The following is a 16,531-nucleotide window of genomic DNA, read 5'->3' as shown; positions in this document are numbered from 1 at the left end:
AAGCCTGCTAATCCGCTTTACCACAGCTCGTAACGCCCTTACTAATATCATGGCTTTTTTATCTTCCCATTCACTATTTTATCACACTTTCAGTGTTGTAAAACAGCTCCTAGCACCTGTTTATATAACATGTATTTACAAGACAATCGCATCTAAAGCGTACACTAAAATGATGCACGAGTCTTTTACGGTCCTTATTAGTTAATCAGGTGACTCCCCAAAACTGCTCTATCATCTTCACCAAGCTGTTAGGATGAGGCCGATCCCACACCCTTGCTTCTCACCTAGTTATTTAGGTGTAGTGCCTTGGGTTGCAACTAAGACCCCCAAAGCGAAGTCCAATGCTATCAGGCTGTTTCAGTGTATTTTTAGGACATATAGAAAGCACATTTGGTTTCTAACGTGGATAAAGTCCAACCACTAACCGAAATCTTCCAATATGTAGCTGTTAGGCTTTGAAAACCCGCTTAGTCGAAATAGCTCCAAGCTGTCCGGTCTTAAATGCCTTTCTTAGTAAGATCATCAGGTCACCAATGCAAAACAGGAGCATGCAGTGAATATTTTTGGCGTGCTGGTTGTCATTATGAGTGACGTGAACATGAGACAGCCTGGGGGATTCATTATGGATAAGCTGGGACGCGTTAAAGCTGCGGTAGACACGATATACTAGTCAGTACCGGGTATTACATAGTACTCTTACTGCGAGTGTCTTTAAGCTGCCGCAACCGTGCAAATTATTCGGAAAAGACCTGCTGCATAATTCTACAGCGACAGATAGTTTAGAACCTATCCCTATCTGAAGGCATCCAAGGGCAGGCTTGTAGCAGAGAGCCTGTCAGGATACGTCTCCTATTCCGAGTGGGGAATGAAGCAAATCATCGAATTAGTGGACGACAGAGACAGGGGCCGAGCATTTTGAATTTCCACATATAATTTTACTTGCTAAGTTGACGGGATCCGCTACATTCTCGCATAGTAATTATAGGCTATGACATCGATACTGGCTGGTAGTGTACAGGATACTTAGAAACACTCGAAAAGCCGAAGGTGGTCTCACAGCCCACAACCTGCCCAATGGCGGCCCGATCTTCGATGTGGGTGGTCCATGAGCGTCTGTGGTAACCAGCCCATTCGAGGATATGAGCGCCCAGATGGCTCTCAAAGCAATTGCCTCAACAGGCGCCGGTCATGTTACAGTCAATGTCTGATATCCCTGGCATTCGGCCACGGTCGGAAGGTATCGTATGAGTGGCAACATCGGGTCTGGGTCCCGGGGTCTCGAGGTCTCTTTGTGTGACTTGAATTGATACCACAAGACGACGGAATGGTACCTAAGTAGCGGTGGATGACGGAGTTTAGACGAGTCGGTGTTTCCGCATGAGCAGGCACAAATGGTTGTACTCTGGTCAAGTATACCATGCTATGCCGCATGAGTGAGGATCGGGTAGCACCCAGGTGCCTTGGAACTGTGAATGACAAAGATGGAAACTCGGCCAAGAGGCGATATCATACTGTTGCGACGTGGGCTCAATATAACGCGGCCGGCCGAGACTACGAGAGTAGAGTCAAATCGGTCAAGACGGGGGGTATATAATTCGCCGAGTCAACGTCAGCTGCTAACAGAGACGGGCCGCTGAGTACTCTCCAGGTCCGTCTCAACTCTTTCTTCTCATCCCAGCGGAACGACACCGATTGATGCGACAACAACCCGGCCTCCCGCCTGTCTCCCCCGTCGTCCCGGGACCTCATCATCCCATCATCACCGCGCCACCTCCACGACCTTCAAAGCTTAGACAAGGTGCAGCCCTTGGGCTTAAGCGTGCCTCCTGGCCCTCCTCTTCTTGGAGGAACACTTGCTCTTGACCTTGCCGTTGGTGGCGGCGGCGAGTTCGAGGCCGAGGCCGCCCTCGACGCCGCCTACCTGTGCCTCAGCGGAGATCCCGACGGACGATCCTGAACGAGGCACCTCTGTCAGCTTCACGGGGCTGTCATAGCCGCCGACCCAGCCGATGACCTCGGGGCACTCCCCCTCGTACTTGGACTTGGCGACGAGCTCATTTCCAAGAGGTGGGGTGGTGCTGCCGGTGGGCGTGGGCGTGGGCGACACGAGGAGAGTAGAGTTGCCACGCACCGTAACGGTCGCCGTGACGGTCGCCGTTGCGGCGGCGCAGGTCGGCCCCGCGGTCACCGCCGGCTCGTCGGTGCAGGCGGCCCCGGCGATGCTGAACTTGGGCGTCTGGGCGTAGATGACGTAGACGTTGGTGCCGTTGATGGCGTTGCTGATGGAAGGGTTAGCAAAAAAAAAAAATGTCATCCGAAAGTCTCCGCGCGTGCCCAGGTGACATATCAACTTACAACTGGTAGCCGTATGAGGGGTTCACGTCGCAGGGGACCTTGACCGAGGTCTCGCCGGTGGTCGAGTCGACGCCGAAGGAGACGGGGGCGTAGTACGGGGGCCAGTTGACAAAGTTGACCAGGTAGACGCTGAAGGCCTCGGGGTCGGTGTCGACGGTGGACCACTGCAGGTCAAAGGTGGAACCGCGAGTCAAGGTCGAGTTGACGGTCGGGTTGGTGAACTGAATAGCCGACGCCAGAGGCGCGGCGAGGGCAAGCAGCGACAGGAAATGCATCACGACGACAAACGAATTATCGAATTATTATTTGTTTTTGAATTAAAAGAGTGTGTCTGGGCCTCGATATATCAGGCCGGGTCGGGTTGTTTCTTTGGAAAGAATGACTTTGGTGAGTGAGCCCTGGGGTTGAGTCAAAAAAGAGGAGAGGGAGCAAGCTCTTTTGAGATGCCAATCCAGGGGACCTGTGCTGTTTTAATCCCCGAGGGCAGGGAAATTGCTTGTTGCTCTCATCTCGCTGCCTTGACACCTGCCATCTCGTTTGGGAATCGCCAAGGGGACCTGCATGCAACGCTGCCATGCACTGGCAGCTCGATAAGGGGTAATCTCCAGGGGTCCACTCAGCTTTAGATTTAGGCTCGGTCTTGTTCCTGACAACGGCGGTTGTTTCCCCAGATCAGCTTCAGCCCTACACCTGATTGCACGGACGATGGGGCTGGTCCTGTGGTACGTGCTCACGCATCGTGAGCAAAGCTGAGGCAGTTTGTACGACGCCTGGCGACGCCTGGCGACGACAACCTCGAGACCTGGGACAAGAACCCGTCAGGACAGACATCTGGACGATGGCCTCCGCTGCGCAAAGCAATTTCGCACCAGACCCACTGCAGCGGCTTACGCTCTATACGAGCTGACAGCTTGCGGCTCCTTCTTTCGAGGCTTGACCGTCTGGCTCACAAATCCTGCTGGGCACTTGACCCGATCAAGTCTGGGCTGGTTCCTGGCGGCTCTTGACAACCACGGGCAAGGGCACGCCAGTCCATGCAATTTGGGCCTGGTGCCTGCCAAGCCTGCAGGCCATCACACGGTGCAATTTAACCGTAATATGACCAAAGCGCTTGCGGCCAACAGTCCCGGAAAACGGGGGGCCTGCTAAGCTGCAGGTCTCGGTCGACCGTGCAAGTCTTACGCTCAAACTGGTGTCATTTCTGGCCAATCAATAGCCATGTGCACGGATCTTGCGCTCCTTTTCATGGTCTGAGGACGTGGCTGAAATGGCCAATAATACGATGACAATAGTCGAGATGACGAGCGGCTGACCTACTCATGAACTTATCTAGGCTCCGTCAGTAGCTTAAATTCCCGACTACTTCGCAGACAGTCATCATGTTCTCGCGTGTTTGCTGATACGTGGTTGACTGCGGTCCTCCCATTTGGCCAAGAGTGGATAGATGAGGCATGACTGGGCAGGTTTCTTGCATAATTGTTCGGTGGAGGCCGTACCAGAGATCACCACAGGGATCAATGCGACGTGGAAATCCACTGATTACGGAGTATACTGTGCAGGTTTGCGTCTCTCCCGCGATGTCTCAGACTCCCCGCAGTATTTCTTATTATTAGCGTGCCGCGGTTCCGGATCCATCGCCACGATATGGTTATCTAAGCCTCGGTTGGGCAACGGGCCTTCCACTAGCCCAACCCGGGCCATGAAATCGCAGCGGGGCTTTGATGCTTCGCCTGTTCCCATGCACTGTCACAGGCAAAGAGCGTTCGGGTCAAGGCCAGCAACCTCCTGCAGGTCAAAAAAGTCAATCCCATCCAGCCAGATGCTCGCAGCCGCCGCCAGAGCATGAGCCTCGTTCTCCTCGCTGTTTGCAGGTGCGCTCCCCATACGACGATCATCCTCGCCGGAAGGGTTCAATACCGCAGCAGCCGTTCGCCTGAGCGCGCGGTGTACGGTATCGGCCGTCGGCCAGTGCAGGCTCAACGACCTGAGCAGCCCAAGAATCAGTATTACGCGGGCGCGGTGCTGTTCCAAACAGGTATCGGAGCCGCGCAGGTGTGTCGTGCAGACAGCGAGCTGGACCAGGGCTCCCAGGGCCAGCGGGTAGATGTAGAAGGGGCTGTGTATGGATGACGGTGATCTTAGAGCGGCAAGCATCGTTAGGTGCCTCGAGGCCTCCACGGCCTTGACCGAATGGACGTTTTCGCGGTTACATGGGCAGAAGGACTTCATGCCCTGGCCGTCGGGGATGTTGGGGGCCGTGAACTTTGGCGAGCGGAGGCTTCCTCTGGGGAAATGCAGCAGCATCGTTGCGTAGCTGATCATGACGTGGGCCTGGAACATGACGACGTCGAATCCGCCGTACGTGTTGATCGTCTCTGTCTCGGCTTTTGACGGGGGAAGATGTAGCGACCACGAGGCCAGGGCGTTGTCCACCATTTGCACCTCGTCGCGGTGGACACCTTGAGGCCCTGTTATGGACATGACTTGGCCGAGGATCTGGGCAGCCTTGATTCTATAAGAGAAAGAGGAGAAGAGGGTGTCTGTGTCGGCGAAAATTCGGTTGTCGAAGTCGGCCCACGATGGTGGGGAGACCGGGATGATTGCCTGCTCGTAGGCCTCCTCCTCACTGGGGAGAAGAACGTCTGCCTGTAGGGACGTTGTCTCGAGTGTCATCTTCCTCTGAAGCGCAGCCGCGTAGCTTTCAGTGACGAACAGCTCGTGCCAAGTCCTGCGTAGACTTTCCTGCAGAATGGGACTACCTCTGCCATGTGCGACGGCGAATTCTCGCTCGTGCATGCCCAGTCGGACCGCAGTCGCGATTGCTTGACTTAAGGTTCTGGCTCCCGTCTGGACATCTTCTTGTGCGAACTGGGCAATTGCCGTGAGAAGGCATGCTTGAACCAGGTCTGCTGAGTCTGGGCCCGCCGTTGCGATATGGTCTGCAGCTCTAGACCACAATGTGATGCGGTATTCCTTTGGCACAGCCGACGAAAAATGGCTCCCGATTGCTTCCACTACCGCTCTTAGACAAGGGGCGTATTTTTGATCCCCAAACATCCTGCGGGGCAGGAGGATAGGATGCGCGATGTGGAAATTCACATAGTACAGATTGACTAATCGGTCATCATCTGTCAAGGTTTGCAAAGATTCTGGTGAGGCTGGGACTGCAGCAGCGATAGACCCATCCGGGAGGACTCGGCGATGTGTGTCAACGTACGCCGAGTCATTGTCGACAGGTTTTGCCGCGTGGGATGTCAAAGATTGGGCTTGGTAGGGCACAGAGCCGACGTCTGACACCGTTATGCTGACAGGATCCAAGAGTCCGTCATTGAGCAAGCTCGCTACACCCGCTCTCGATTGCCTGGCAACACGCTTCCGCCCTCTCCGGGAAGGGGTGAAGTGGCAGATGACATTGCTCGCAGTGCATCGGCCGCAGACAGGTTTGGCACCGTCGCACTTGAGATGTCTGTCGCGGCACTCCAAGCATGCCACGGGAGCAGCGCGCCTGCCCGGATGGGGATTCGACTCAGCGACGTTGTCTTGCTTATCGTGGTCGCGGAGGTCGCCGATGCTGCCAGAATCCCGAGAGTCGGTTTGTCGGCGAGGCAGTGAGGTGTCGTCCGACGACGACATGTCACATGTGGTATTTCCGAACAACGAGAAGTAATGGACCGGAGACAGTGTGGATTTCCTGCGTCAAGGCACGTCAAGACCGACGTGGACGGTGTGGCTGAATGACGAGTTGTTGATCTTGAGGATGCTCCGCCCGGTTCGGCGAGGTCGGGAGGCTACTCGGTGTTAGTCATGAGACACTCCCGAGGTCAAAGCTTGCCGGCCAAGGCTGCATCATGGCACGTGACCGCAAACCGTAGGACCCGATATAAGGAGAGTTACCCTATCTTTTCTTTTTTTTGAAAACAAAAGGGTAACTCTGCTCGTGGTTTTGTGTTATGGCGGTGCTGGGGCTCCCGGCCTAGGGGGACGGCTGGCGGGCGAGACGGGAGATAAACTTACAGTGAACTTTTTGAATGAAAAAAAAAAAAACTTTTAACCACCCCCCCCCCTAAAACAAACAAAAAACAACAAAAACTTTTGCGGCCTCGCGGCCCAGCCCCCCTTCACCCCCCTCCCCTACGGCTCACCAGCGTGGGCCTTGCGGCGGATCAGACCCCCGCGCCACATGGGCCTAGGCACCCGGCTGGGACTCCTGGGAGGCGGAGGCACCCGAGCAGGAGGCGGCGCAGGCGAGGCAGGCGCAGGCGGCGACCGGACAGCAGGCGCAAGCGGGCGACCTCCTCCCTCCTCCTCGTCGCGCTCCTTCCTCGTCTTCTGGGTGTGCCGCTTCAGAAGAAGGTGCCCCACCCACACGCACAGCAGGAAGAACACTCCCGTGATGACGGCCGGCACCACGGCGCGCCACCACGCGGTGCTGGAAGGCACGAACAGTGCCTTGAGGGCAGGCACAATGGCCTCGACCACCTCGGCGAGCTTGGCAACCCCGGCGGCGGCAGCGACGACGGTGGGGTGGGCCGGGGGGCAGGCCGGGCAGGAGCAGGAGCAGGCCGGGCAGTGGCAGGAGCAGGCGCAGGCGGGGCAGGCGCAGGCGGGACAGGCCGGGCAGGCGGGCAGGAGCGTGGTGGCGGCGGCGATGGTGGTGACGGTGGTAGTCACCACCGAGGTGACTGCCTCGGGCCAGGTTTCCATGTCTACGAGAGAGGTTAGCCCATTGATCGTGGTTGTAGTATCCCATATCCTACAGGAGGGTAGGATATAGGAGGACAGGATTCAGGAGGGTAGGTAGTAGGAGGTAGGAGGATATGAAGCAGGAGGTCAGGAAGTAAGAGGTCACGAGTTAGGAGGGTAGGAGGTTGGGAGGTTAGGAAGTAGGAGATAAGGCGGACAGGAGGTGGGAGGTAGGTTAGAGGTTAGAGGTTAGAGGTAGGAGGATAGGAGGGTAGGCTGCAGGAGGCTATGGCACAGGAGGATGGGATACAGGCGAGTGGTATGTAGAGGCAGGAGGTTGTGATAGAGGAGAGTGTGAAGGGTGAGGTCGTCGCGAGGTATGGTCCTGCCTTCAGCAACCTCTTCATCCCCCATCCTCCATCCCTCTTCAGCAAGTCCTCCCAAGGACGGCATTCAATCAAGCTTCTCCAGCAGACGTCCATCAACAGAAGTGTCTCCTCCTCCTCTCCTCCTCCTCCTTCACGACACCATTTCTGTATTTTCATCCCTCTGCCAACCTTACCACCAGACTCAACAGTCCAAATACTCTCCAGTCGTGTGCCTTTGTCCTTGAACAGCTTCCTCCATCTCCACACCACACCAGCTTGCCTTCAACCATCAAGACGGGGAGGTCCTCGTTGCGTCTGTCCATCCACTCGCACCCTGCGACTTCCCCCAGCTTCGACAGGCACTCCAAAAGACACACATACAACGGTCGACCATGTCCTTGAGCGATGGTCATCTCTCCAACAGGATCTTCAACGCATCAGACTTTTGTTGATGACCCTCTCCAAGCATCACTAGTCTGGCCAGGCATCATCAGCCACACTCAGGCAGGCTCTACTAATACGTTCTTCCCATCTCCGCAGTCGGTACTTCGCGAACCACCTTGTAGTCCAATCTTTAATCACGTTCTACCATCCATTAGAACCATTCTCTTCTATCTTGAATTCTCTTTACCCGACCGCGGGTCTCTTTCATCTTCCCTCCCACATACGACTATAAGCCTCTACTCTTTCCTGAGCCTCCTATCGATGCCCTTGCCAACTTGAATCATGGGAACATCAACATAATTCCGACACTCGACATACGGGGCCACGGTTTCCAACAGGTTAGTCCCACCACACTCCATTAACTTGCTGCCTGCCCGTCTGACCGCGGTCTCGGAGTCTACGCTCGCGCGATGCAATTGTGGTGCCAGCGTTGAACAGCTTCTGAAGATTGCCCTGTGGTCGCCCTCGGTTAGCAAATAACACTGTCCCATAAAGGCTATCGGGTTCTAACACCAAAGTGCTCCCAGCTGCCAAATCACTGGAGGCCTGAGTGCCCTTCCGCTCTCCGTTTCCCAACGACCCATTCCAATCCAAAATCGCGAGTTCGGACAGAGCTGCGAGACCATTCCAAGGCACCTCGTGTCTAGCCAAAGCGACAGCGAAGATTCGGCTGGCGACCGATTGGCCTGCATCTATCCACGGAAAACAGTTTAGACGGATTGCTTGGGTCGAGGCATTGGGGCGAATTCGAGTCTTAAGCTAGATTGGTTAGCAGAGGTCGCGGAACTTTGGTGGATGCTAGTCCGCGTGCGACGCGCTCTTATTAGTGTTCAAACTTGCGATTTCACTACGTGGCAACTGTACAATGCCTGGGAGCCTTAAACTCGACGGACCGAATTCCTGACCCTGTAGCTTCACAAGGGCAGTAGTCTTGATACAAAACCCATCCTCGCTTGGGATTTCTTCTCTCCTTGTATTCTTCTCAATTCAACATCCGAAAGCCACGACCACCTTTAGAACTCTGGGAACCTTCAACTCTCACAGCATTAAAAGACAAGAAATTCTCGATCTTAGCTTGCACAGGGCTTCAGCTATATTATATTTTTTATTCAACTATTTATCTATTTATCATCTTCTTAGCTTTTAAACTAACTATTAGCTTATACCTTAAGTATAAAGTTAATAATTACTTAATATATACCTTTAAACTTATTTATATATAGAGTTATTAACTTCTCTTATAAAGCTCCCTCTTCTACTATATTCCTTATATATTATATAGAAATAGATAAATCCTTAATAATAAAATAATATACTTAAAAGAAAAAGATTTAATTTTTAAATACTTAAATTTTTACTTTCTATATATAATATTTATTTAATATATAGTAAATAAACTTTATTTAATTTTTAAAAGAGTTTTAATTTTTTATATAATTTATATAAAAGGCTTTCTTAAATAAGTTTATTATTATAATATTATTATTTTATTAATAGCTATATATTTAGAATAGGAACTATAATATATTTAATTTATTTAATAAGGGTAGATTTAAGTAGCTATTAAGTATATTAATAAAGAAAAGTTAGTTTATTAAGTCTTATATTATAGGATTCTTCTTCTTATAGAGGTTATTTTAAGAGACTATTTTAATCTCACTATATAACTACTTTACTAACTTATTATAATAAATTAACCCTTAAACTACTTATATTAATAATTTTAATATAATATTATTAAAAGTAATACCTTCTAACTTTATCTATATAATATAAAGTTTAATTATATACCTATATATTATATTCTTTTTCTATTATTATTAATATTATATTTCTTTAAATACTAAGTTTTAAGTGTTTATTACTATATGAAGGCACTATATATATTTTATATGTATGGGGATTAAAAACGAAACCACTTGGCTTGCATAGGCTATCAGCCATGGCCGACATCCCTCTCATAACACCGAATTCGACTCGGAAGCACCATGCAGCCCGCCGAGTTCGGTTTACCAGCGATTCAGTTGAAGATGCCGACGGTGCATGCACGTCTCTGCCTCTTGAAGCGCAGGTTAATGCCATTGCGACAATCAGGACATCCACCTCTACTTTACGGAGACAACCTGGAGTTTCGGTACAACTGCCCTCTGGACGATCACCGCCCAAATATGACGAACTGTATCCTCCATCGCCAGCTTCCGCTTCTCGAAGTCTGGTGAAGGCGCGTCCGTCACCGCCACCAGGGATGGACCCGCTTGTGGCGGCCATGTGGCACAACGAGAACCTGAGCCTACTACACTCCTTACCGAAACCCTTGCTCATCAAAATCATCAGCAGCCTGAGCAACAGCGGTGTTGATTGCCTCAGGCGAGTTGCACGTCGCTTTCCTCCGCTGTGTGTACGGGAGGTCCTGAGTCCCCTGCGAGGGAATAACCCAGAGCTGTCTAAGACGGGACCTTTGAACTGGCCAACATTCGGAGTCAGCTCGTCCCTCCGGCCAGACTTCCTATATCTCATCGACCGAGACGAATACTGCAGTGGCTGTCAAGCGGCCCGAAGATCGCCCCGGTGGGAGCAGACAATCAGTAAGCTGACCGAGTACATCCACTGCTCTGCATGTGGTGCGGACCACCCGGCATGCCTCTTCTCGGCCACACAACGCCTCAAACCGGCCCGGATTCGGTACTGCATTGGCCATGAAGGCTTCATGCGAGTCTGTGAGCACGACGAGGGCACCGTCAGCCTGTCTCGCCTGTCTGGCCTGGAATCAGAGGACATAAAGTACCGCAGGTACCCATGGCAGCGAAAAGATCCGTTCTGGGAAACTGTCATTTGCAGGGACAGGAGCCACTATATGCGGTGTGAAATGAAAGAAGGAGGATCTTTTCCGGAGTCGGGATACACCTGCGGGTCTCGCCAGCACCTCTGCTGTGGGTACCGCTGGCCCACGATCTGTGGGCTTGGAAAGAACCCCCGCCTATACGACCTAAGCTGGAAAGCTCATATATCATTCGATGGTCAGATGAGTACATTGCGCCCAAAGTTGGCAGAATTACACGACATTACTGGAAAATACATCATTCCGTGCTTGTATCCGACCACCCAACCACCGACGCTGCGTTGTTTTGACCCTAATGACTGCCACTGCACCCCATATGCGGGCAGCGAGAACGTGCGCTGGGAATGGGAATGTGGCCCTTGGCTGCCAGGAATAACAGAATGCATGGAAGGTCCATACAAAGGGCTGGATACGTTGCGGCCGCCAAAAGCATCCGGCTCGATCGTATCCAACATCATCAGCCGGCTGAAGAAGCAGCCGCCGAGAGAATGTGCAGCCGACCAGAAACGTCACATGTCCCGCCAGGAGGTGGTACCATTCAAATGGGGCGTGGCGATGAGTTGTGCGGATGTAAGGCCCTGTCACACTGGCAAGGATTGCCTCAAGATTGATTATATAAGGGTACTCCATCCTCTCGAGAATGGTAATATTACCCCAGAGTGGTATAATACACTCGACCCGGAATCATACAACATCACGGAAGACGAAGATGGGCTGGGGGTGTTCTGGTGCCCGACGGACGGCTGTCGTAATTTCTATAAGGAGGTTCTGAGTTATTCGAGGATACTTCGCCACCGGGATTTCCGTAAAGAGTGCCGGCATCGCAGGTGTGAGTAGCTGTCTTGTCATGAGATCGGGACAGCGTGGATGGAGGTGACGAGGACAGGCACGAGGGGGATGGTAATATGGGTATTACCCTCATGGAGTTGTGAGCGGGCATCAATGTCGAAATGGGGCCAGTCCTCTCGAGTATTCACACGCTTCGATGGGAGGAGTGACCGAGGGCGATCTTGCCCTCCGGGCTCGACGTTCTGGGGGCCCCGGTCTGGGCGGTTGCACGAGGCCGGTGAGAAAAACAAGGAGGAAAGCCCCGCCTGTCCGGCCTGTTCCTACCAGCGCCTACCCGGCCAGCCCTCCGACCAACCCTGCCATCGTCGTCTCCACCACCGCCGCCGCCGCCGCCGCGGCGCTCGCCAACTTCATCCCAGACCTCGCCTAGGGGGTCAACGTCATCACACCTACCCTTAAGGCACTATTCACACCTTCTAATACAAAGTGGTAGTACGTCGTAACACTAGCTGTCGTCACCACGGTGTGCTCTCTGCTGTGCGTGTGGGTGGCCTAACTTCTTCTAGAGCGGCGTGCCCATAAGAAGAAGACATCTGGAAGGAGTGCGATAAGGAGGAGCGAGGAATGGCTCGCCTAGTTATGCCTACTGTCCAAGTAGCGTGTGTGACGCCTGTTACGGCTGCCACGTCGGCGCCGTCATCTGTTGGGCGATACACCGAGCTGGGTGCCTGTGTTGACCTCCCGCACGGGCTACACCAGTGAGAAGATGAGGAAATGTATAGTTAATGACCGTGTTTTTCTTTTATGTGTGGTGCGGCTATAGTGTAACTTAAGGTTAGGGCACTAGGGGTACATGTTGCCCTGGGAATATCCTTTCTCTCAACAATACTAGCAAAGTGTCGTGAGGGCTATACTTAGGTAGGCTGGTGACTTTGTTTCTTGATAGCGGTAAGACTTAGCTAGGGCTCCCTTGCCCGCAAAGACGGGCAAAACATTTGAACCCATCGGGCTTTATGGTCCTCCGTTATGTCGTGTTATCCCGGACCTTCGGTCGGCAGCGCCGGCCGGTCTGCTCGGGGGCTAGATCGCACTACTCGTGTCATTAACATGCGTGTAGTGCCTAGGTATTAGCATTGATGAGTCATGGTTGTGGTACGGAAGACTATAACAATCCGCCATGGAGAGTAAACAACGTGGTTTGCACGCGGACACAGAGTCAGGGGTGGAGCTAGAGGTGGAGCTCCCGAAGCCCGAGATCTCGTGCCGAAGTGTTTCTTGGCCTCAGACCCGAAGCCCGAAGCCCCGTGGACCGTGCAGCCGGGAATTCATAGTGCCCAAGTAAATGAGTAAATGCAAAGCGCAGTTGAACTAGTCGTAGAAACAAAGCATGCGATGAAAAGAAAGTAGTATATATATGAAGCACCTGGAAGGCCGTTATGGTGTTTTTGAATCATCATCAGCATCATCATCACCTTTATTGCACTAAGAACACCTTGAACACTCTTAGCCTCCTTTGCAAGGTGAATTCACTTACTTAAAATGGTTCACTCGATCTCTTTGCTTGGCTCTGCCTTGCTCACGGCGAGCCTGGCACAAGCAAAGCCGTATGGGGGTGGTGTCACAAAATCCACGCTACCTTTTTCGCTGTTTGAAGGCGATGTTACTCCTGAGGATATATCTGTTGAAGGCGGGCTCGATTGGCCGAAGCTGGCACCTGGCGTCAACGGGACCACATACGACTGGTAAACCATGTGATGCTTTCCACTATATCTGAGTCTTGAAGCTTACTTATCATGCTTATTAGGTGGTACTTTGACGTTGTTTCGGCTACAGATAACACAGCAGTCACGGTTGTCCTTTACAACTTTGCGAACGGCACTCTAGCTGTTCCTTACCTTGGAGGACCACTCCTTGCTGATCTTATCGTCACTTTTGAGAACGGCACGAGCGTTAGAAAGTTCACTGCCGCAAACAAGGGCGCTGATTTCCAGATCAGTGATAAGGGCATCGCATCTCAGTGGAACAGCGACGAAAGCCAGTACAGCTTCACGGGTACCAGTCTGGACGAACCTAATCCAGTCTACACCATTTCGATCGATGACCCAGTCAACAGTGTGTCTGGCTCAATCAAGTTCAACTCGGTACGTTTCTAAGCTCGAAAATAATTTCCACTGCCCGCAAACTGACATCCCACAGGTTTCTCCTCCTCATTATCCTTGCGACGTGAACAAGGCCGGTGTCTCAGAGGACCTCTTCCCCAACGTGTGGTGGGCCAACGCCGTGCCAGACTCTGACGCATCTGTGGACCTCGTTATCGACGGGGAGGAATACCACCTGCAGGGTTACGGCTACCACGACAAGAACTGGGGCGTTGACTCCCTGGACAAGACCACCAAGACCTGGTACTGGGGCCACGGACGTGTCGGCCCGTACTCAATGGTTTGGTTTGACGCTGTTGAGAAGGCCGGCAAGGAGCACTTCTCGTCTTGGCTCGTCAAGGACGGCGAGGTGCTCGCCATGAGCTGCGCAGACCAGGCCTCCGTCGTTAGGCCTTGGGGAAACAACAGCCTGTACCCCCCAACGACCGGCCTGACGCAGCCATCTGGGTACACTATCCGCTTTGATCTGGGCGACGACAAGGCATTCGTGGCCAACTTTACCAGCAAGGTGGTTTCGCTGGACATGGATATTTATAAGAGGCAAATCGGGCCCCTCGTTGGTGGCATCGAGGGCGAGGAGCAGTTTGAGGGGATGTCTCAGTGCGAGCAGTTTGCCTTCTAGGAAGGATATTAATTATCATCGAGGAAATGATTATTATCGAAAGTGGATGGATAAGGTTAATGGTGGGATAGGGGTAGGAGACGGGAAGTAAGTAATATAATAATGAATTTTAAGAGCTTATTAGAGTAAAGATTTGGTTAATGTAAAAGAAATATGTACCTATAGACTCTGTGTTTTGAAATATTATAGCTATATCTTAAGTTTGTTGTGATGATAGCTGTGTCGGTCCGGAGTACTATAGAATACCTAGGTACCTAGGTATGTTATTAGGTTCCCGGGCACCCCCTGTAAAATAGATCTATAGAAATTCTATTAACTATTGGCGTAATAGACCGCTCGGCTTAAAGACTATAATAATTAATTTAATAATTAGCTATTCTAGTAGTTTATAGGCTTTATCTTTTAAAATTATTTAAATTATCTTTAAAGTTTTATAGAGTATTTAAATAGTTTAAAAATATATTATATATTTATAATAAGTTTAAAATTCTTTTAAATAAAATAAATATCTATAATATATTTAAATTACTTTATAAAAGTAAATAATCTATTTTAATATTATAATTATAAATTATAAATATTATATTTATTAGTTTATTAATAATTTAAATAAAATATTTTAAATATAAAACTTTAAATATAAAAGTTTAAATTTATAAGAGTTCTTTTAACTATTAATATAATAAATTATTTAATTAAAAGATTATAATAATTAATTTAATAATTAATTAATTTAATAGTTTATAAGTTTAACCTTTTAAATTATTATACTTTACTTTTTAAATATATTATTACCCTTTTCTTTCCTTTCTTTTAACCTTTAATTATTATACCTTAATATAAATATTTTTATATTATTAAATTAATATTAATTATATTATAAGAAATAAAAGAATTATATAAACTTTATATTTAATAATATTTAAATTAAAAGATTATAAATATATATAATAAAAGTTTTATAAAAACTTTTAATTATTTATTATTAAAATTATAAATTAAAGTTTTATTTTTAATATTTATAAACTTTTAATAATAATAGAAAAATAAAAACGCTTTTAATTTTTAAATTATATTAAATTAATTAAAAATTAAGATTATTAAAATTATTAATATTAATAAAACTAATATTTTTAAATAAAAACTTTAATATCTTTTATAAATATTATTTTTATTAATAATTTATATATATTAAAGTTATTTCTATTTAATATAAAGTTAAAAATTTATAATTATAATTTTCAATTAATCTTTATTTAATTATTTTATTATATTATATCTTAATTTAATTTTAACTTTTTAAAACCTTTTAAACTTTATAAAAGCTTTTATCTTTATAAATATAAATTTAAATAAAAACTATTAAATTTAAATTTAAAATTCTTATATATTTTACTATATTTTAAATATAATTTACAACTCTTTAACTTTCTTTAATAATATATTAATTACTTTAAATATTAATACCTTTTATAAAATAATTTTTTATATAATTATAAATTTAATTCTAAATGATTTTATTTTATAAAGTTATTAAATTATAAATTTAAATAATAAAGTATAATTACTTTATTTAAAGATTATATTTTAATTTAAAGTATAATAAGTTAATTAACTACTTTTAAGTAGTTTTATTCATAGAGCTAATAGTCTCTTAATGTGGTAGAAAAGTAAGAGGGTGAGTAATTAAGTTTAATAAAAGTGTATTAAGTTAGTTAAGTTAGTGTACTATATCACGCATAGCCCCCCTCATAGATACACATTCTTTACTAAAAAGACTAATTTTAAACCCTTTTTAATTAATTATGTAAAAATACTTGTAATTTAAAAAAATATATATTAAATTTCTATTAATTTATTTATATATAATAAAAGTTTTAAAAAAGTCTAACCTATTTCTAATAAAGTTAAATAAAAGTAAATAAGTATTTTTAACTTTTATATATTAAACTATTATTATAGTTTCTTAATTAAATAAGAATATATATATTAATATTTTTATTAATTAATTATCTTAAATATAAGGAATATATATAAAATGAAATTCTATTTTTAGAATTTATTTAAAATTACTTATTAAACCTTTAATAATAAGTAAGCCTTTTATCTTTATTATATTTACTTCACTTATTTTAAATCTTTAATAATTAATTAAAAGAATCCTAATATTAAAAACTCTTTTAATTTAAAAGATATATTATTAAAGATTTTATATTATTTAAAATAATTATTATATATAACTTTATTTAACTTAAAAGTTTAAAAATAGTTT

General features: G+C 47.4%; 4 protein-coding genes across 4 annotated transcripts; 2 read left to right on the top strand and 2 right to left on the bottom strand.

The window, feature by feature from the left end:
• Positions 1-965: 965 nt before the first annotated feature.
• On the bottom strand, positions 966-3,113 carry KVR01_007947 (uncharacterized protein). The gene is made up of 2 exons (XM_044793887.1): positions 2,356-3,113; positions 966-2,279 (listed from the first exon to the last, which is right to left on the bottom strand). Exons 1-2 carry the CDS (start codon positions 2,628-2,630, stop codon positions 1,814-1,816), a joined length of 741 nt encoding a protein of 246 aa, XP_044642925.1. The 5' UTR covers positions 2,631-3,113; the 3' UTR covers positions 966-1,813.
• A 988-nt stretch (positions 3,114-4,101) lies between these two features.
• On the bottom strand, positions 4,102-5,582 carry KVR01_007928 (uncharacterized protein; the record flags this gene model as incomplete). Its single annotated transcript, XM_044790984.1, has 2 exons — positions 4,102-5,369; positions 5,573-5,582. The coding sequence occupies 2 exons, from the start codon at positions 5,580-5,582 to the stop codon at positions 4,102-4,104; spliced, it is 1,278 nt and encodes a 425-aa protein (XP_044642906.1).
• Positions 5,583-9,792: 4,210 nt separating this feature from the next.
• On the top strand, positions 9,793-11,526 carry KVR01_008272 (uncharacterized protein; the record flags this gene model as incomplete). Its single annotated transcript, XM_044784939.1, has 1 exon — positions 9,793-11,526. The coding sequence occupies one exon, from the start codon at positions 9,793-9,795 to the stop codon at positions 11,524-11,526; it is 1,734 nt and encodes a 577-aa protein (XP_044643250.1).
• A 1,491-nt stretch (positions 11,527-13,017) lies between these two features.
• KVR01_008202 (uncharacterized protein) lies at positions 13,018-14,259 on the top strand (the record flags this gene model as incomplete). Its single annotated transcript, XM_044787540.1, has 3 exons — positions 13,018-13,220; positions 13,283-13,619; positions 13,675-14,259. The coding sequence occupies 3 exons, from the start codon at positions 13,018-13,020 to the stop codon at positions 14,257-14,259; spliced, it is 1,125 nt and encodes a 374-aa protein (XP_044643180.1).
• Positions 14,260-16,531: the final 2,272 nt, after the last annotated feature.

This window comes from Diaporthe batatas (genome assembly GCF_019321695.1).
Source record: "Diaporthe batatas strain CRI 302-4 chromosome Unknown Contig00009, whole genome shotgun sequence".
NCBI lineage: Eukaryota > Fungi > Ascomycota > Sordariomycetes > Diaporthales > Diaporthaceae > Diaporthe > Diaporthe batatas.
Note: the sequence above shows the minus strand (reverse complement) of the source record. Positions and strands in the feature narration are given on the sequence as shown.